The sequence below is a fragment of the Chrysoperla carnea genome, chromosome 4, assembly GCF_905475395.1.
Source record: "Chrysoperla carnea chromosome 4, inChrCarn1.1, whole genome shotgun sequence".
NCBI lineage: Eukaryota > Metazoa > Arthropoda > Insecta > Neuroptera > Chrysopidae > Chrysoperla > Chrysoperla carnea.
This window is the reverse complement of record NC_058340.1, coordinates 7,999,177-8,022,765: the sequence shown is the minus strand read 5'-3', so window position 1 is coordinate 8,022,765 and position 23,589 is coordinate 7,999,177. Positions and strand designations below refer to the sequence as shown.

The window sequence follows — 23,589 nt, the reverse complement described above, 5'->3', positions numbered from 1 at the left end:
AACTCTTTAAAAATTGAATGAACTTTTTCAAGTAACTTTTCCTTAGGCGAATATTTTCCCACTTATAGAAGCTAAGAACACAGTTTAGCAAAATGAAATTGTTAACTATAATTTACTGGAGCAGATTTTCTGAGTATATTATTGGTGTTAGGATATTATGTTCAAAAGCGAAGCGTTAAAAGAAACAATAATTTTTGTTCGCCATTGAACATTTTATATCAAAAGAAAACTAATTTACTATGTTTTTAACCATTTAATCGAGTTATCAATTTACATTTATAGAAGCAAATGGTTAAAATCATCTATAAATTACAGTATGTTGACACAATATGACTACATATATGGTCTCACGGAAAACTTGACCATACCATAAATACTTACAGAGCCATGTTTTTCATGTTTTTATTTTTCACATAAATCTCAATTATAAGTCGGTAACACATCTGGTATTTACAGTCCTTTATACACACTTTATTTCTATCATAATAGTCATATAGAGATTACAAGTGAACTTACATTACTATTTGTGCACTGACAAAAGGTAGAAAATTTAGATAATAGAAATTTAGTAGATGTTTCTAAATTTTATTATCAGCCAGAAAGAAACAACTCATGATTAATAAGACATTTTATGTACCTTTTAGCGTATTAAAACTTTATTAGTAAATTGTACGAAAATTTGTGTTCTCTGGTTTTTTGAAAAATACTAGTAAATGTTTTATTGACTTTAGGTTTTTCTTTTAAACGAAAAATTCATAGACATATTGTTTATACTCCATGCAAAGAGGAATATGATACCATATTATCAAAAATATCTTCAACCGTAAAAAAACTTTCGGTTGGCGATATTTTTTCCTTATTTTTAGATTCTATAGGTGAAAGAATTTTTAAAATTGCTTAAGTAATGGACTCAAAAACGGATTCTTATACAAACTTTCATCCCCTATTTTACTCCTTAGGGAAAATCGGATGTCTACCATACAAAAAACACACCCTCACAGTTTCAGGTCTCTACGATCAGCGGTTTTCTCTGTGCGTTGATCCGTCAGTCAGTTAATCGTTCAGGACAGAGCATTTTATATGTATATAGAAGATTATTTTCGGTAATTTTGCAGCTAAGGTTCAGAGTTTTCTAATACTTAAAATTAATAAAATCATTACATTTTTTTCTCAACGCGCTCTCTTGAGGAATAAAAAGACGAAAAAAACAGGAATATTGAGAAGAAAAGATCTCTATAACACCTACATAAAGGACCCCGCACAAAATACATTGATTTTTGGTTTCGCTTAAAATTTTTTGAAAACTTTGAATAAAGGCAGTATTTTTCTTATGGAGCTCGGAAGGGCAGGGTTTTTAAGGGTGAAGTCCATAAGAACTTTTGGCCAGCATGATCAAAACTACCAAATCTCTCTTAACTTTTACATTCAAAGATTTCTGCTCGGCTCTCTACAAATTTAGCTACCCCATACATTTCTGTATATCTTTCCTACTAAGAAAAAATTCTAAATGTACTGATAGGGTGGTCGACTAAGAATAAGTCCATTCCAATCGTAGCATTGATAAAAATATGGTTTAGGCTCAATTAATTATTATAGGCACACTAAAAGCAAAATAACCGTCCAGGTACTAACAAAAAACCAAACTTATCAAATTAACTTGTTCTGTTACAGCAAAAAGATACATCCCTATCCCTAATTTAAAACTGTCAGTAATTGAGATTTATTTAATAGACACACAAAAGCATTATTATTATTACTATTGTTATTGTTATGAATTATGGTAAAAGGATAGGGTAGGGTAAAATGACATTTTTCAGTATTATTTACATTTACACTTGTAATTTTTCGTGATAATTTTTTCGTTTATCCCAATCTAATATTTCTTCTATTTCGCAAATAATTTAATTTGTATTTTTGAGTAACATAAAAGTTTTCTGTGGTTTTTGGCTTGTTTGTTTCTTACTCTAAATTGATATTTATGTTTTGTAAATAAAATTAAACTTAAATTTTTTCCATCCTAAAACCATTTACACAATATTTTCGAATTCACATATATTTTAATGGTTTTTACCTTTTTCTTTCAGATACAGAGCATTTCACATAAAATATGGCAGTGTTGTAAATTAGAATCAAAACAGTCAGGAAATCATTTTAAAAGCTTAAAAGCTTTTTGAGAATACAATAGAAGTTCGGAATAAAGCGCCACTAAATTTTAATTTTGTTTTAAAAATGAGTTAAAGCACCATCGTGGCAAACGTGGATAAGGTCTTTTAATTGTATAATAAGATTACTGACAGTATAATCTACATATAATATATATTTAAAAAATTTTGAAATTTACCACTTATTAGCAAAAAAAGTTTATATGGCAATAATTCCAATAAAGTGTACTCATATCAAATATGCGATAAGAAACTTCGTTACAGAAAAACTTTTTCTTCAAAATAAGTACTTGGATATGATTTTTACAACTAAGTTATTTTCCTTGGACTTATGAATAAATTTCGAAAAACCAGAAAATCAATTTTTGAAACAAAATATAAACATCTTAAGTAAAATAAAAAATAAAATGATTTTAAATTCGATAAACGTATTAGATTAAAAACAAATATAACTTCGTATAATTTTTACAAAAATTTATTAAAATAAATAAAATATACATAAAAAGAAAAAAGAATAATATAAAACAAACATTGAAAATAATTAATTAGAAAAATTAAATTAAATAAATGTTTTTTTTTCTTTCAATTTTTTTTTTTGTAAAAGACATTTTTTTATATTTCTTTAACATGTACAACCTAATCTAATTCTGAACTTGAATGTAGATGATATGATAAAATAAGGTTAGAGAGAATGTGGGAGACAAAAAGTAAACAAACTTCTTAAGGATTTTCATTCAACGATATACATCATAACTGCCTGACTCATTTCATAATTTGATGTTATGAAAAACTAACTTTTGCTTCGCAATAAAAAAGTTAAACCGCCCACAAATGACTTTTTTAAACAATTATGAATTGACTGAATATAAATTATATTAGCATTTACGGAGGTTTTGAAGAAGATAACTTCAATATTTCTATTTATACTAAGATTCAAAAGCTCTCAAACTTTAATCATAAACTGCACTTCTGACAGTAGTACTTTCTATTTTTGGAATCTTTTGATCAAAAACTTTTATCACCTCCTACCGATTTGAACTAATGCTTGTTTTTCCAAAACAATATGAAGAAAGCAGTTTCAGATTTCAAATGATGTGAGACAAATTTTATTGCAATGATTTTTTCAGAAGATACAGGATTTATAATTATAATGGGGTTTAACCTCCGTTTCCCTGACATATACGCCTATAACAGAGGCCACCCACATCATTATTTGTTAATCTTTATTTATTAAACATACTTATTTACATTTACATTTTTGATGTGAGTGGATTCGGTTACTTCTTAGTTAGTGGCGCAAATGTTTCTGTTTGCTAATAAACAATAAATTGTTAATTCAATCGAACGATCAATGTTAAAGTTCACTTAAAAAATAAGTAATTATTCAACTTGTATGACGTAAATGTTAAGTGTTTGTCAAATAATCGAAAACTATTATACATATGTATAACGTATACGTAATTCAAGTTGCCAATCTATTACTTTTGTAAGTCAACTTTAGCTTTAACAGTTCCATTGAATTAATAATTTATTGTTTATTAACAAATAGAAACATTTGAACTACTAAGTCATGCCTTACTAATGGTATTTGACACCTAAGAAACAAAATCCAAGAAGGTTTGGTAAAATGCGAGCGGTTTCTTTCATTTTCCTTTATTTGTAACATTTTTAACTGCACTATTAGGCATAATAAAGCAAAAGAAGAGCTTCTAGAGGTGTATTAGTCAGATGAGAGCCGGCTAAATCGGTAAAATAATTATGGTCATAATTATATTATGTTATCCATTTCAAGTCAAACTAAATAATCGATTCCACCATTTACTTGAATTAAACGATATTTTTGATACAAGAACAACAATGAATATTTGAATGGTAAAATGTTAATAGTTAGTTTTGTAATTGAATTGTTTACAATTATATTTATCAAATAAGGGTAAGTTGGTTGATTCAATAGTTTTATAAAATTCATGTTGTAAATGAACGACGAAAATGGTTCATACAAACGTAACATTGTAATCTGTTCAAATATATACTTCACAATCACATTCACATTCATATACACATACATACGCATTCATTCACATCACTAACATTATTTGATTTGCTGTCACATTTAGATCCATTTATATTCTGTGCATCATTGCAAACATTGTGTTGTTTACTTATAAACAGTATGATTTAAGAGTTTATTTATCTCACAACAATAAATGATACTATCCAATCCACAAAGTGTTTAATCAACAACTATTTTCAAGAACAAATTCATAGAACTGATCAGTTGTAAAAGAAACATGCATTCAGAAAATTTCCACTATTTGAAGTGTGAGTAACAAATAAACTTTAACGCTCACCATCTTAGTATCATTTTTATGAGGCATTTCATACAATGAAGGTCTCAGGAAAGGCGAACAATAAAGAGTTTTGCAATAGGGTCACTCTAAATTTAACAGTGTAAAGCAGCTATATTGGAGAAGTTATAGCTATCAAATTAAGAGTTTATAGTAATTAATAACTTTGTACAAATGAGCAAGGAAGTTTTGCTGATTAGCCCACAGTATTTAACAAAGCAATGCGTACAAATAATTAAACTTTATTATAATTAAACGAATTATTAATTAAAAGAAGTATAATATTTAGGAAATAAATATAGTATTTAGGAACGATGGAGCGTATTTGTTGATGCCAAAAGTAGTTGCCCTATCTGGGGATTTGCTCCATGATTGAATACTTTACAGCATTTAAAAGGTGAGGTGTAACTTGCGCTTTTTAAGGGGCAAAAACTGTACCTTAATAGCTAATATGGACGCGCTAACTACTAATTGGTATAAATTTGTAAATAATTTGAATTTTGAAATGGTGAAACAGTTAAAATATTCTTAAGTATACAGAATTATGCTATGTTTAACTATGAATATTGAATTCGATATCGATACGTCTGGATGATCCGCTGAACTTCGTTTCACCTACAATTTATTAAATAATATTGTAACTATTGATCAATGATTATTAATCTTCATTAACCTGCAGCTCCAATTTATTAATAGCTATACTATGCTCAGCCTCTCCACAAGCCCACCACGTGCTTAGCCCGCCTTCTGAACCCAAATTTTAATATTCGCCTGGGTTTATCCTGGCAGAAATATTTTTTGCCCGGATTTTTTTATTTTTTACTGGTGTGACAGATATTTGGGTCAAGTTTTGAGCGGTCACACCGAGAAATTTCAAAAATAGACAACTCAAAATGAACTTATTTTAAAAAAATGATAATAAATTCCGCGAAATTTCATTGGGTTTAAATATAAAAATCAGTGTGACAGACCTTTCTGCCACGATAAGAGCTGTCACACCCAAATTTTACTGAAAATAGATAAAATTTGCAATAAAATGGTCTCTTACAAATTAATTTCCACGAAAGTGCAAAATACTTGTTATATAAAATATTTCTGCAAGGATAAACCCTGGCACACCTAGTCCATATTGTACCTGTACATCCTTAATTTTTTCTTTCATTCAAACCTTCTCCTGACAATAGTTAACACAACAAAAAAATGAGCGGAATTATTCCATCCGTTAACGCGCGATTCGATGACCAGAAGAAATAGGGGTTCATTTATATATATATACACTAGCTGTGAACTACCCGCTTTGCTGAGCAACATTCCCACTTTCACCCCCCCCCATATTCCATATCCTTTTCTAGGTTACTATCTATCACCTAACTAAATTTCATCAAAATCCGTTCAGCCGTTTAGGCATGATAGAGCAAAACTCCCAGCAAAAACCATAAAAAAATCACTAACTCAATTCAGTTTTCTGCCTACTTCCTACCCCCTAAGTACGATGACGTGATCATTTTGATCTTATATCCGTTTTTAGGTAACCATCTATTACCTTACTAAATTTCATCAAAATCTGTTCAGCCGTTTAGACGTGAAAGAGCAAAAGTCCCAACAAAAACGACTAAAAATCACTAACTCAATTTAGTTATCTGCCTACTGCCTACCCCCTAAGAACGATGGCGTGATTATTTATAGCCTATGACCATTTCTAGGTTATCATCTATCACCATACCAAATTTCATCAAAATCCGTTCAGCCGTTTAGGCGTGAAAAAGTAACAGACAGACAGACAGACAGAGTTACTTTCGCATTTATAATATTAGTATGGATAGTATGGATTGATGTATACTTTTGGAACAGTTCATAAACATCGTATAAATTTCTCAATTTTACACAATCCAATTAAAATTGTACTCAAGGCTTTGTATTTACACGATGATCATCAATGGGTCTCATACATAATAATGGTGGGACACAATTTAAATTTAAATTTTCATCACACAAAACTTTACAATTTTGAATAGTCCTGTATAATGAATTTATAAATTTTAGGTGTAAACGAAATCCACCTTTAAAACAGTGTACAATGTACATACATAAAATAATACTGTTCTGTATGTTTTGTGGTACACATAACATTTGGTTTCTCATGTTTGTATATATTTCATAGTGAAAACCAAGTCACATAAAGAAATTGGATATGTTTCTTAAATCTGAGATGGGTATTTATTTTTATAAAGGTCTTTGTTTGTACAGATTGTTTACATCACATGATTCATTCAGTTCGTATTAAAAGTAGTCCTTTTTACAATAATATACAAGGGAATATTATCTATCATTAAACGTATCGATTTATTTTATTTTTATCTGAACTGAACGTTATGGAAATATGAAAAATGCAAACATGTATGCAAGATACGAATTACTACAAAATTAGCCTATTAGAAAATATCGACAATTTTGAAAGTTAAATTATCAACACAATATACGTAAAAAACAAGTGAAAAAATTGACTTGATTGATTGAATTGAGTTAATTGTTTAAATAGCCTGTATAGATAGCGTTGAATATTAGTGCTTGTTAGATAGAAGAGTAAGAACCAACACAACTTGGTTTTCGAAAATTTCTAAATTTTCGAAAGTATTTTCCAGAATTTGTTTTTGTTTTTTGAGAATCTTTCACAATAAAACTAGTTGAAGCTATCTGCAAAGTTTCAACTCCGAATCTTTTATAATTTTGGAGAATCATTTATAATGAGAATGGAAATCTTTTATAATCTTGTCTTAATTTGAGCCCACACGTGTAAACAGGTAGTGTTTACTAAAAAATATGTCAAACAAAAGTTATTTATTTTATTATGAACAACTTATTTGTTTATAAGAAACATTTTTTATATTTAAATTTTTGTTCTATCTTTTATGGTTTGCATGATGGGTCCTACGGACCTAAGTCCCAATTGACTTATGTTGCTCATTTACGAGCTCAAACTCACTATTTACGTCCTGAGTACGCTATATAAACAGCTTTATATATCTCTTACCGTTTTTTAGTTATCGTGTCGACGGGCGACACAAGTTAGCAATTTAATACACCCCAATTATTCATCAGTATTTTCCCTAAATCCTGATACGCAATTCAGATTGACACAAAATAATAATAGTTATTATAAGTAGATAAATCTATAGGACCCTGTCAAAGCCAGACGGCGCACGGAAAAAGCCTGCCGCTTCTCCATCAGTTTTGCTCCCAGGAGTAGATCCAAAATTTCGAACTAAAACAGAGGGATTAAAATGCCTAACAAATAGATATTTTTATCTAATTAAAAGCGCTTTAAAAAATATTCCAATTTCCTTTTTTTTATATTTGATAATCATTCAACCAATTTATTATTTTGAACATAAATATTAAATAATATTTGAAAAGAATAAGTGCAATTGTATGAAGAATGCCTACTGAAAATTTTAAAATGCATCGAAAAGCTTCTCGTATAGTCATTTTGCGGAAAAACAAAAAGGTACTATTTTAGAAAAATTTCTCATCATCTCAAAATAAAAAAATACATTTTAAAATCCAAGAAAATCCAGAAACGTGCCACCAAAAGCACATCCGATATTATGCCATTTTGAATAAAAAGCAACATTTTAAAATATAAATGACACACATTTCTGACATAAACTTAAAATAAATATTTTTTAATTAACCTTACAAAATATTATTTATGTATACGTCTTGTTTAGCAAACAAATTCTAAGATTTAATTCCTTAGATGACAACATTTTAAGTGTATACTATATAGTATAGGATGTTTTACATAATATCTTGTGACTTATGGGAAACATTTTATGAAATTATACCAACTATACGAAGCTACCGACAAATTTGCATCATTCAATATTTTATAGTTTTGGAAAAATCTCTGAACAATTTTATGTCAGAAGGACAAGAATTCATTAAATAATTTTCTTGAAGGAAAATAAACTGGATAGTAATTCGGGATGGTACTAGGTTTGTCCCCTTCTTAAAAATCATCGAAACTGATTGTTTTAACCTAAATCATAGTCATTTACTCTGGACGCCAAGAGTTATATACTTGTATGAAACCGGGCAAAGATATTTTTGAATTTTCGAATTCTAGGTGCATTGAAAGCGAAAATCCTAATTTTGAATGAGAAAAGAGGAATTGTTTGATTTATAAAAAAGTCAGTTATGGAAACATTTTTTACATTTAAATTTTTGTTCTATCTCTAACGGTTTACAAGATGGTTCGTACGAACCCAAGACCTAATTGACCTATGTTGCTCGTTTACGAACTCGACATCACTTTTTATGCCCATAGCACGCTATAAAAATTTCAGCTTGATATCTCTTTTCGTTTTTGAGTAATCGTGATGACAAACGGACAGACAGACGACAAACAGACAACCGGAAATGGACTAATTAGGTGATTTTATGAACACCTATACCAAAATTTTGTTAATAGTATCAATATTTTTAAGCGTTACAAACTTGGGACTAAACTTAGTATACCTTGGTATATTTCATATACATAATATAACAAATGAAATTATCTTCCGAACAGAAAATCTTATATATTTAAACGAGCAATTCTTGTATATATATATATATATATATCAACGATCTTGGAAATGGCTCCAACGATTTTCATGAAAATGAGTATGTAGGGGTTTTTTGGGGCGATAAGTCGATCTAGCTAGGTTTCATTTATCAGAAATGTCGTTTTATCCGTCTTTTCATGAAAAATTCATCAGACATCTATTGGTGTATAACGTAGTTAATGAAATACAATGCAAATTATAACATAACAAAAAGGAGGCGTTTGAGTAGTCTAAAGTGAAAAATATGACTCTTGCTGACATCTATTGGCGAATAACCGAGCAAAGCTCGGTCATCCAGATATTATTTATTAATTCATACTGTACACGATAACCTATCAACACACCTTAAATTTACTCAATATTTAAAAAAAAAGAAAACAGTAAACAAGAAAATATTTATCATTTTGTACGTTACCCTACCCTCTACAACTAGAACAAATTTCAATTAACAGTTTGATCCCACATTTTCTATGAAGAAAACACTCACAAATATTATATTGAAGATGTAGGTAGGTTGGTACAGTTACTTTGGTTAAGATTTTCTATTAAAACTTAGTACACGTGGATTAGCAAAGCTTATTTACGACATGATGTTATGTGATGGGTGCATCTTCACATCAACATCTCTAAGATTATTTTAACTATTTTCACGTACACTGAGTATGATAGATAAGGGATGGTGGAAAATAACTTGAACAGGTCGATGCAAATCGAAGTTATGTACATAAATTGTAAATAGTGTTAGTTTCTTGGAATAAGTTAGGTTAAAGTGGCTGTGCTGGGGTGGGACACCCTTTGACTAAAGGGCTTAATGTGTAACTGAAAAAAGGTGATTTTGAAAATCAAAAATATTAAATTATTTCAAACTTTAATAAAAACCGAATTTTTGAACTTGATGACGTCATCAAAATTTAAAATATTTAATTTTGCTCTATTAAATCGAAATTTTATCCAATTTTGATAAACCAAGTATGTAATCCTACTAAATTTAGGTCATATTTTTCAAATTTATGATCAAAAATAACCTAGCTCTATTAAATTTCAAGAATGTGGAGGTCTGGTCCCGGAATTAAGCACATAAGTAATAACTAGCGAAAAACTAACATCACAGCTGAAAAGAATGACCCAAAATTAGTGGGTTTCAAAAAAAATTCCAATAAAATCGGATCAAAATTGCCTGTGTTATTTAAAAAAATCGAATTTTTTAACTTGATGACGTCATCAAAATTCAAAATATTTAATTATGCTCTATTACATCGAAATTTTATCCAATTTTGACAAGCCAAGTATGTAATTCTACTAAATTTGGGCCATACTTTTCAAATTTGTGGTCAAAATTAACCTAGCACTAATAGGTTTCAAGAATGTTGAGATCAGGTTTCGAAATTAAGCACATAAGTGATAACTTGCGAAAAACTGACATCACAGCTGAAAAGAATGACCCAAAATTAGTGGGTTTCAAAAAAAATTCCAATAAGATCGGATCAAATTTGCCTGTGTTATTTAAAAAAATCGAATTTTTGAACTTGATGACGTCATCAAAATTCAAAATATTTAATTTTGCTCTATTACTTAGTATTAATTAGTATGTAATTCTACTAAATTGGGGCCATACTTCGATTATTGTTTTCGTATGATCGGTTTATAAATTTTTTATTGTAAATGTAGAAAGTTCTGCTTCTCACCACTAGACGGCAGCAGCAAAAGTGTTTACATACTCTGCGGTGTAAGATGGCGCAGTGCGCAGGTGTATAGGAGTACGCGGGTACTCGTATACGTTTGTCTTATGCTATGTGTTTACAAAGTGAAGCTGACTCCTCTATACAAATTCTAAGGCACTTCAGGACGGAATTCCTTGAAACCTGCGGGAAAACTTCAATTATTTCATTGCAATTTCCAAGTAAATCGTTAAAACACTTCCCAATATAACGTTTTTCAGTTCTATTCATGCTAGAAATGGAGAAGACTGGATTGAGTGTTAGGGATGTAAAACTTGGTGGCATGAGATATTTACCGCACATATAGGGTTGGTGGATTTATTTGTGATTTATGTGTAGATTAATATAAGCGCACTCTTATCGACCCCCTTTCGTATTCTATACACCTGTATGTGTAAGAGTTCGCATGTTCCATTTTGTGATCTTTAACAAATTACGCAAAACTTTATTAAGGTAGCAAGTTGTTACTTGTAATTTTATAATGTTATTAAATAATCTTTCGAATAAAACCAAAACTGATTATAAAAATTAATTATTTTGTTGCTTTTGAACCTTGTGAAGTTTAAGTGCATACTCCTATTGCCATGCTATTTATTGACAATTCTAAATCATGAAGATTAAGGTAAGTAACTGTATATACAGTAAACATCCACAGTTCCCATTACCTTGAAGGACGTTACAGCCAACTTGGAGTACGGTTGTCGTTTATTATCATGACTACTATTATGTACTAGAGTGATACCCACCCGCTTCGCTGGGATTAAAAGTAAAGATTGATAAAGATTGCTCTCTCTTATCCCCTTTCTATAACACTCGAAATAATGATAAGGATTGTTTTACACAGGTAAAATATATGTATGGTTTTCTATTTTTTTAAATGTATAATTTTTTAAATGTAAGATGGCCGTGAAATATTTTTACAGAAATCTGTAATTTATGGTAATGTCAAATTAAAAAATTTTACAGAAATCTGTAATTTATGGTAATGTCAAATTAAATTAATTTTTCTTTTATTAATATATCTTTACAGATTATATCTCATGTGTTATTCTGAAGTATGAGCTATATTGCTGTACAGCTTCATTAAAAACCATTCGCTATAAGGATGAATTCTTGTTGACTTGGAGTTGAGACATAGTTATTCAAATAAATACCACGATACTCGAAATAAAATTTTATTTCGAGTATCGTGGTATTTATTTCAATAACAACCATTCGCTAGTTTTAGCGTGAAAGCGTAACAAACAAACAAACATGCTTACTTTCGCATTTATAATATATACAGAGATAATGGTACACAGACAGTATAGTGCATATAGATAGCGGCAACATAAGAATTCAATGAAATGTATGTAGAAATATATTACTTGAAAGATGTTGTCGTTTTCTTCTCTTCAAAATATTGTTTATTCAAGGATGTGAACAACGTACAACATTCCGTGTTACGCTAACTAAACATATATGTACTCGTATATTATCGTTGTGAATATCCAAGCAACAAGCACTCTTTACTTACGACTTAACAACATTCATTTTATTTATTAATTATTATTTATTAACTGTAGCTGAAACCTGCTACAATCGTTACAATAACGTCTTAAGAAGTCTGGACTTGAACTCGGATCCTCTAGGAAAATTCCAAGCTAGATGATGAATTCGAGGTTGAGCTACCTTACTAGACGAAGCTTTCAACCTTAGTTTTGCCCTTCTTTAAGTCTTGGTATTCCGGTTCTTGCCCAAGTCTCAACCATATCTAATGAACCACATCTAATTTCTAAATAAAAAATTGGCAGTACATAGTCCGTATGGTACTGAAGTCGCGCGAGAGCGACCCCTGTAGTCAACACGACTAACTTCCCAGAGAGGGAAAAAACATTTAAAAAAAGGTCTTGTTAGCCTTTATAGATTATTTTTCGAACATGTACTGCAGCTGGAACGATCATTATCTCCATAAATAAATGATTTGTTTTGTCTACTTTCCAGATTCTGATTATTCTTTTTTTTCCATTTTTTTTTTTTTTTTTTTTATTACCATTCATAAATGGCTCAACTTATTCTGCTGAAAACTCTTTCAGTTCTTAAATACGCGTCGAATAAGCCCAGTCACGTGTTAATGGCATAATTGGTTCGCGAGATAATCGAGGCGAAAGTATCTAAACGAACATACGAACATACGCACATACGTACACACACACATGCAGACATCACATTGAAAAGGTTTGATTCGGAAAATAAGGCTTTGAAACCGCGGAAATATGTAAAACTGGAGATTTTCAAAATCGGCACCATTACATTAACCTAAAATTTTTTGCAAATCCTTGCTGAAGCCTAAACCAAAGTTACGATGTTATGATTTGGAATTTATAAATCACATTGTTTACCTTAGAATATTAATTTCTGTACTAGAAATAACAACCCTCCCCGACCATGATAAAAACAACCCATCGATTGAATTTCATCATACATACTACAAGATCTTTAAAAAGACATGTACGTATTCTTTTCTCAAACAAACACTACCAACTAATTAAAGCATTAATCTCTGTATTTTACAAACATAACTCTTCAGTTGTCTATGTTTCTTTATAAGATGATTACCATCTTCTTGCTCACTACTAATATTTAGTTGAGCCTAACGTACACGGTATGTTTCTTGGGTTACGATGCCCAAACAGGGATTACTAATTTGGGTTGCTAATTAGTAACACAAAAAATAAGTAGCTGTAATAAAACATTATCCAACTTGACTCAAAAATATTATAATTCATCAATAAATTATAATGTTTACAATATTAATACTTGAGAAAACAAACGATAAAATTGGAAATCCAACACATTTTCAAGGTTTCAGAATCATTTTGAGAGGTACTTTATTTTGCAGTTTTTAGATATTCCTGGGAAAAAAATGTCCACAAAAAAACAACCTAGAGGAAAATTATTGTAATCAACTCGATTTGGAAAAGTTAACGTGGCTCTGGCATAATTTATTCAATCCGACTTTGAGTAGGCATTGGCTTTGGTATCGTTACTAGTTTTTTTTCTCAACATTGAAAATCGTGTTTAAACAGTATACCAGTAATATTCGTAGTTTAGGCACCGTTTCTAAGTACATAATTTGGATAAATGGAATTATGTAATTAACAATTGTTTAGTTTGACTTGTTTTGTCTAAGTCGACTTTTATCCCATTTCATGATCATTCCACAAAAGATTCCCATTTTCGCAATATTTACCGTAAAGGGCGAAAGAATCGTAAAAATTGCACCATAAGTATCATGTAAAAAGCCGCTAATTTATAAATCCCAATAGATGTTAATTATTTTAGACCTAAGTATTCGATCGTGTAATATTACCAAGCTAAGAAAAAAGTACCGTGTGTGTTCGGCTTTAGTTACTCAGTCAGGTATAGTTATGTACCGAAATACTTCACCCATTAATATTTATTATACGAAGTAGTAAAATACGTACACAATAATATTCTTAAACAAATATTTAAAGTTTACATTCTTCGCTTACGAAAAATATTGAAAATAATAATTTCATGATACTACCATCAATCATAAAACAATACCTAGTGTATGATTACCATTTAGTGTGCATAAAAATATACCACAGATGTATATCACTAAATAGTATAAAACAGTCGCTTCCCGCGGTCTGTCTGTCGCTATGTATGCTTAGATCTTTAAAGCTACGAAACGGATTTTGATACGGTTTCTTAATAAATAGAGTGATTCAAGAGAAAGGTTTGTATGTATAACACACGCATAATATAGTAGAGAAACACTGATAATTTTAGAGATTTTTAATAAATCTGTTTTGGATATTTGAGCCAAATTTTATCGTATTGAATTTTTTTTTAACAACCCACTAATTTTGGGTCTTATTTTTATTTTTCGTAGTAGTTACTAGCTTATATTAGCCCGTATACCAATTGTGGAAACAACGATATAGCATTTTTGAAATTAATTAAAGATACGTTAAAATTGATAAAATATTGGAAAAGTTTGACCCAAAATTACATGATTACGAAAATCCTGGTATCGATATTAATTTATCGAATTAAATCTCGCATAACGTAATAATTAACTTTAGCAAATAATAATCGAATTAACGATCTAAAACTCTTGTAGACATCTGTGATCAATGTTTATACAAAATCTACTACTTGTCTTTAAAACTCCCAACCATAACCATGTTGCGAATCATACAAGTATTATTTTATAATTTCTTAAACATTATACACCACCTTACCTAACATTTCATTTGCCTACAAGTAATAATAAATACTCAAACAATTGATTCAATTATACATTGATTACGTTGGTTGTATTATATTATACAATCTTATTATAATATAAAAACTATTCGGACTATTACTATTAAGGATGTATGAGCATGACAACAATGTTTGATTTAAAGGCTCAAAATTTGTTTGTAGGTAGTCTTTTACTCAAAGAATATGTGGTTAAAATTTCAGCTTAGGTATCCGTGCAAATTTTTAAGAAAAGAGTCATTAAAAATCGATATAAAATACATTGGCTCTTATGGTGGAATCTCAAAAAACGACATATTTTGGAAGTTTTTGATAATTTTCATTTGGAATGAATGAAAACAAATTTAAAAAAAACTTTTTAATAGAAAGTAAACATATTAGCAATGAATTAGAAAAGAAAAAAACTAAGTGTCACCGTCCATATAAGGGATGTAAGAGCAGGGTAGATTAAGGGTTGAAATTATTTTATCTTATTTTCAACTTTGATGATGAATTTTGTTATAACTTCATGAATGTAGACGAAAAATAAGAATAAAATTTTTCGATATGTGTCTTGGTTTTCGAAATATCGAAAGCTAAATAATTAAACAAAATTTTCAATTTTCGATATTTTGAAAATTAAGCCAGATATCGAAAAATTTTATTCTTACTTTTCGTCTTATATCGTCAAGTAATAATATAAATTTATCATCAAAATTGAAAATATCTATTTTTAAATTTGTGCCCCCACTACCATGCTCATACATCCTTAATAGATTAGATATGTTTTATAGAATTTATACGTACAAGCAAAAATATTTAACATTTTAAATAAATTATTGTTATTAATAATATTATTATAGTATTTTATTAATAAAATATTCAATCAATTTTATATGTAAACAAAATGTAATTGAATTATTATTTTCAATTTTCAATAGAAATTTAATTTTTATAGACCACACCCGATCAAGCAATCGTTTGCAAATAACAAATCCTGTTTATATTTGTTTGAAACATCCGTTATTTTGATTATTAATAATTATTTATTATTTATATTTAAAATTAAAACCCACTTTTATTAGAAACACTCAAAAAATCAAATATCATTAATTTAACAACTAGATGCAAAACCGTGGTGCGTTTTGTGTTTAAATTTAACCGCTATATACTCTACTCGAAAAAGAAACACAAAAATGTTTGTCTAATTACTGATTTTCCAACCCAGCCATTGTTTTTGTATTATTTTAGGTACCGTTAAATGACACCTGGAATTATGCAGAGTGTCCCAGAGAACTACAGACAGAAGAACGATAGTTCTATATCGAAATTACACAACCAAATTTCTTTGCAGTATTGAATTCGATGTACTATTAATGTAATGAGACGTCATCGTTCATTGAGTTATATGACAAAAATTTGTATTTACAAAAATGGAAAGATAGCATATTTGTTTATAACGACAATATTTTTATTTTTTTTATAACAATTCAAAAAAAAACATACAGTTTTGAAAAATAAAAACCAAGAAGAAATAAAATTTTAGTCACGTATGTATTTATTAGTTAGGCTTTTGTATTTTAACATTTTTACGTTACGAACATAGCACACTATGCCTAAATAACGTTTATAATCTGTGAATTCTTTTGTTTATTTTAATGATTTAAATAAACTTATATTTAATTATATATAACTTTTAAAAAAATTTTCTTGGCGAAGTTTAATATTATTTTTGAAAAAAAATTTATATAAAATACAAAAATTGATTATTATCTATTATTCAAAACCCGATTATCGGTTGTAAAATTTGTACGGTTATAATTTGAAATTTTTCTACAAAATCAATGGAAATGTTTAACATTAAATTTAAAGAGAAAATTCAAGTTTTAATTATTTAATGAGTGAAATTTTAGAAATTGCTTTAACAACAACTTTTTTCCTTAACGCCAGAGAGCACAATAGTCTCTTCTCAGGACAAATAATAACTAGTTTTGCGCGAAGTATATAACTCTTTCATTCTGTATCCGTGTCTGTATCCATAGATTTAAATTGATTTCAAATATTGATATTATAGCTAATTATGTACAATTAATTATATTCATCGTCTACTAAGCTAACATAATATTTCAAAGGATATTTTAATCTTAAAAAGATTAAATCTTAAAAAATTAAATTTAAAAATCTGTTACAATTTTAATTTAAATCAACAAAAAATTATTTTTTTTTACATACCTTACAACATCTTGTACACGTCCTGTAGGCGTATCACTAGGGACATTTTGTAAAATGGTTGCTAAAAGTTGCATCGTTGCCGTGGCCAAAGGTTCTGATGGTAACTGATCGTCGTTTGCCAAACCCTTAAAAAGAATAAAATATATTTCTTATAAATATCTATACATCGAAATATACGACGGGGAAAAATTGAAAAAAAGAAATCAATTTATTTAAATTGATCATAAAATTCAATATAATGTCCACATTTGTCCAAATTGATAAAATTAATAGCCATATTCAAATATGTTATTTATGTATAAAGAAAACTGAATAAGGAAGTACATTTACAAGGTCTTCAAGTTTTTTTCAGAAAATGAAATCAAGAAAATATATTAGATGGATGAATACTGAATAGAATCTAGTTGCATGAACTCTTTTAACAAGTTTTTATTTAGTTTCACTTGTGTCTGCAATAAAATTGCAAGTTAAATTTGACCCAACTTCCACCTTCAAAGGTATACTAAGTTTAGTCCCAAGTTTTTAACGCTTTAAAATATTGATGCTACGAACAAAATTTTGGTATAGTTGTTCATAAAATCACCTAATTAGTCCATTTTCGGTCGTCCATCTGTCATCACGATAACTCAAAAACGAAAAATGATATCAAGCTGAAATTTTTATAACGTGTTCAGGACATAAAAAGTGAGGTCGTAATTGGGTAACATTGGTCAATTGGGTCTTGGGTCCGTAGGAGATAGGGTATTGGGTCCATCTTGTAAACCGTTAGAGATGGAATAAAAGATTAAATGTAAAAAATGTTTCTTATAAAAAAATAAACAACTTTAGTTTGAAACATTTTTTCGTAAACACCACTGTTTACCCGTGAGAGCGCAAATTAGGCGCAAATTATATAGTATGTGTTATATGGGAATATCAGTTATGTATGTGTGACATGTATGCATGTTTAATGTGACAGTGTAATCAACACTGTCTATACATGGTATTTCAACAATTAACTCAGTCAGTAATTGTCAAATTGAATGGCAATTATTTAAATATCTTAATAGTATAGGACCCAGGAAAAGTTGCGTATGAAAAATTATTATTTAGTGGGTGAAGAGGAATAAAAAAAATATAACTCGTAAACGGAAAAATGTGTGTATCGTTAACCCAAATCTAACCTTAATAATTTTGAATGGACTCAAAAAGATAAGATATTTATAAGTAAAAATTTGGTTACTAAAATTTTGCTAAAATTCAATTTTTCTCTATGTTTATACGAATTGTTGATAAAAATTATTGGCGCTAGTTTAAAGCCTAGCACCTTTTCTAATTGAATTCCTGATTATGTATTTGGTATTTGTAAAAGACATTAGTAATAAATATGTATGGAATACGGAAATATTATTAAGACATAAGATTTCAATAATAATAATAATAATATTAATAATAATAAAATATTACTTCTTAATTCATATTTCAAATATAAATATCAAACAAAATAACATGTACACATACATTACATTATCAACTCATATAATGTGTATGATATGGTGGTTTGAAAAGCAAGTAAACATAATTCAGTACTACATAAACATAAAATATTCAATACATAATATATAGAATATGTAAACGTAAATTATACATAAATTATTTATTATTATTATTAATATTATCATTATTACTTAATATAAACCCCTTGAAAAATTAACCGTACAATCTAGCATACAATCCAATGCAAATCAGCCTGGTGGCAAAGAATCCGAAGCATTTTATAATACAGGTTGTTTGGTACTGCGACGTCCATCTTGAAAGCGCTTATATTTGAACCATTTGCAAAAAATTTGACTAAATAACTATTGACAAATGTTAAGTAACCTGGTAATCTAATTTGGAACTACTGAAAACGGGTCCACTTCCTGTTTTAATAAGTACAAATTACTATCGCCAGTTGGCGAGTCCAAATTCCCAGTTTCATTAGACCGAAAATGCATTTGCAAATGTATCTTTAGATAATCATTTTATTCCCTTTTCAATTTTATTTATCATTGTTCATGGCTTCGCTCGTGATAACAATTCATTTAAATGGATTTCATAAATGATACATTTAATGAATCATTGATTCATTTAGAGAATCTACTTTTACCTCACTTATCTTCGCTGTATACCTTTCGCAATATAGGCAATGCCAACTTTAAAGACCCACATGCTATCCTTCAACCATCTTGTCTTTGTTTAGCACGCCTACTAAATATCAACTGTACTTCCATCCCCTAGGAAAATAACGGGGCCTGCTCCTTTAAGAATGACAAAAAAAGTGATACAATAAACTTTTTTGTTCTAAACCTCGAGCACATACATAAATTTGTACATTTCTAACTTCAAAAATGACAACGCTTCATATAAATTTCATCCCCTATATTAGCCTCTTGAAGAATGAATTTTTTGAAAATAGTCATACTTTTGTTTTAAGCCATGAACACATATTTCATTCAAAATTGATGAAGTTACATGCAAACTTTCAACTCTCATTTTAACCCCTTAGGGGATAAATTTCCAAAATTCCCTTGTTAGTGCACACTTGCGTCTTTAAGGAACGTTTGTGTAATATTTCATGCTCCTAGACCCGGCGGTTTCATCTAAACATTGATCGAACAGTCAGTCAGCCAATTTCTTCTTTTATATATATCGATAGATAATCACTATTAATTCGTAAAAAAGGTTTACTGAAATTCGGACACATAGTACCATAGAAAGAAACTCGGTTGGTTTGGTATACAGTATATCTTGAGTTGCTCATTAGATTATCACCGTCAAAATAATAATTAAATTACACAGTTTTGGACTGATATCATGTATCTTACGTCTGAAGAATATGCACTCAGCCTTTGAAATAAATGGAGCTAGAATAGTCGCCGAAAAGTAGGTATCACAATTCAAACGAGTCTCAATCGGACAATTACTATAATCAACTAGCTAACCAACCAATCAATTACGCTGATCTTATATAATTATTATGGCTTCTAATCTTTGCTAAAAATTCAACAAAATTTTTGCACAGAGAACGTATGATATTGGATATTTAAGAAAATTATTTAGATAATTATAGTATATGTGTTTATATATGTCAGAATAATTATTAATCAGCAGATAGTATGAATATTCCATATGACGACATATGCTATTAAATAGGTATTACAAATATATACACTTTATATATTCAAAATGTATTATTTATATTTAATTCATAATATTCTATATTTGTGTCATACAAGCCGTCAATTTCAATAAACAATCTTCGAAGGAATGTAGTGAATGAACTTATGAAAAAAGGTTATATTGTATTAAATATTATAAAACTCTATTTTCGAAATATATCCTTACGAAATATGTAGTGACAAAAAACACATTTTTCACGATTAATACAGCATTTAACGTCGTAAAGAAGGTCGATTATTAATCTAAGAATGAAGCCGGATAAAAGAAAAAAGGTTGAAATTCTTTGGAACAATACGATTTTTATGGGAACAAAACAAAAATTTTAATTTCCTCCGAAAAAAAATTCTAACTTCCTTCGAACAAAAGTTCAATCAACTTTTTCTAATAATTTTTTTCGATATCTCTCACCATCTCTGATTCTAGGCAAACTATTAAGAATCGCCCTATTCGTCAATTTGTAGTAGAATAGGTTTATAGTTGAATTTTTGTATTTGTTCGCCATTTATATCAACATACAACTAAAAGTGTTTGACAAATTGCGCATGCGTTAGTCACTTAATTTTAGCAACACAGGCGTCTCGCCTGAAAGATTTATTATTTAAAATTTAATCACCCACAATATATATACTACATAAGACGAAAATCAACGCCACACTATATTTCAACAATTTCCACCAATATACAACATCCGGCTTGAAAATTGTATGTTTCGAAATTTCTTAACGGATCACTCATTTAAAATGATATGACAAACTTCAGAACTGAATTTTTCGTAATTTTTTGCACTTTGCTTTTTAAACAGAATTTTTATACCATATATATGAAATATATCAAGGTATACTAAGGTAAGTTTAGTCCCAAGTTTGTAACGCTTAAAAATATTGATGCTATGAACAAAATTGGTATAGGTGTTCATAAAATCACCTAATTAGTCTATATCCGGTTGTCTGTCTGTCTGTCTGTCGTCTGTCCGTCTGTCATCACGATAACTCAAAAACGAGAACAGATCTCAAGTTGAAATTTTTACAGTGTGCTCAGTACATAAAAAGTGAGGTCGAGTTCGTAAATGCGCAACATAGGTCAATTGGGTCTTGGATCCGTAGGACGCATCTTGTAAATCGTTACAGATAGAACAGAAGCCGAGTTTTTCCTATATTATCTACATAATGGGAATTGGAAAATGATATAGAAAGATTGCAAAAATTTCGGATTGAATATCCAATATAAATAACAAAAATTCAAACTTTATCTATAAATATATAGGAGACTTTCTATAGATATAGATAGATAGATAGATAGATAGATAGATAGATAGTCACTCATCACGATATCTCTGGAACTATAAGACCTAGAGACTTGAAATTTGGCAGGAATATTCCTTTTGCCAAGTAGAGGTCAGCTAAGAACGGATTTTACGAAATTCCACCCACAAGGGGGGTTGCGGGGGTGTTCATGAATAAAAAATTCATATTTTTCAATTATGGCTTTTAATAGTTCAAAACTTGATCAGAATGTTTTAAATTACATTTAGAAATTTTTTTAACCTTCGGAGGGTAGAAAGGTGTAGCGAGAAAGTGGGAAAGAAATATCGAATATTTACAAATATACCTAAGTGGGGTATCAAATAAAAGAGCATGACGTGTACATTACAAAACTGTTATCCAACGCAAGGAAATGTGGAGGGAGGGGTGCAAGTGGGGATGTTGCCCAGCAAAGCGGGCGGGTAACAGCTAGTACATTATATAATTGATACAATTGAATTTAGAGAATATTCATTATCAAGGCATTTCGGATTTCCGAAACAACAATTAACAATAACATTCAAAACTTCCCAAAACTTTTTGAAAAACCATATCAACTCGACCTCTTGTTAGCCAAAATTATTACAGCCAAAATATCTGTATGTCTGAAAGCCACTGTAGTAAGAAACTTATATTATTTGCATGTGAAAAAGATTGGTATTATTGCCCATATTTACATCCCCTTTATTTGTTTAAATATATATGATAAGTTAAAAATACTAAAAAGCATCGATACATATAATTTTCAATATTATATACATTTCATCGATTTCTGATTTCAACTGGTCGAATTTATATCTTTTCGTACATAAATTCTTATCTCATACTCAAAGATTTTATATGGGGCCCATCATAAAAATCAAATAACCGGAATATTAACTGGCTTATTTAAAGCAAATGCATATTTCGACAATCTTTTTTTCTTAATATTTTACATTTTATCTACTCGTGTGTTTAAACTAAAAATAAGATATTTACATATAAGCATCATCTATAAAAGTTATACCATTTATTTATGAAATATATCAAGGTATATTAAGTTTAGTCCTAAGTTTGTAACGCTTAAAAATATTGATGCTACCAACAAAATTTTGGTATAGGTTTTCAAAAAATCACCTAATTAGTCCCTTTTCGGTTGTCTGTCTGTCATCACGATAACTCTAAAACGAAAAAAGATATTAAGGTCGGGTTCGTAAATGAGCTACATAGGTCAATTGAAACTTAGATCCGTAGGACCCATTTTGCAAGCCTTTAGAGATAGAACAAAAGTCTAAATGCAAAAAATGGTCCTTATAAAAAAAAAAGACTTTCGATTGAAACATTTTTATTGTAAACGTCACTGTTTACCCGTTAGAGCGCATATTAGGTGCAAATTATATAGTATGTATTAAATGGGATTATCAGTTATGTGTGTGTTGTGCTATCTAAGAGTGGCTATCTTTCTTTACTTACATGGCGTAAAAAAACAAACGATTACATAATCAAAACTGTCTAAGCGTGTTATTTCAACAATTACCTCAGTCAACTGTTTGTTTTCACTTGTTAAGAACGAATTTTAAAGCAAAAGGATGGTATTATATTGTTATAGTCCGAGAGATACACGGGGAAAATCTGTGAGTTGCCTGCATTTCCTAAATTCGATCTAACTGCAAGGAAGGGGTATGAGGAAGGGCTTTTCCGATATAACTCCTTTGCACTTTGCTGAAAATTTCATCCACCTGTCTTCAATCATTTTTGGTAAATATCAGTCTTTCTGCCGTTTTTCA

General features: G+C 29.4%; 1 protein-coding gene across 1 annotated transcript in view; it reads right to left on the bottom strand.

Moving 5' to 3' along the window:
* Positions 1 to 23,589, bottom strand: part of LOC123297786 (S phase cyclin A-associated protein in the endoplasmic reticulum) — a 101,473-nt gene that overhangs the window by 65,278 nt on the left and 12,606 nt on the right. Inside the window, exon 8 of the mRNA XM_044879569.1 lies at positions 17,322 to 17,446. Within this exon, the coding sequence (XP_044735504.1) occupies positions 17,322 to 17,446 (125 nt within the window). The remainder of the gene's footprint in view (positions 1 to 17,321; positions 17,447 to 23,589) is intronic.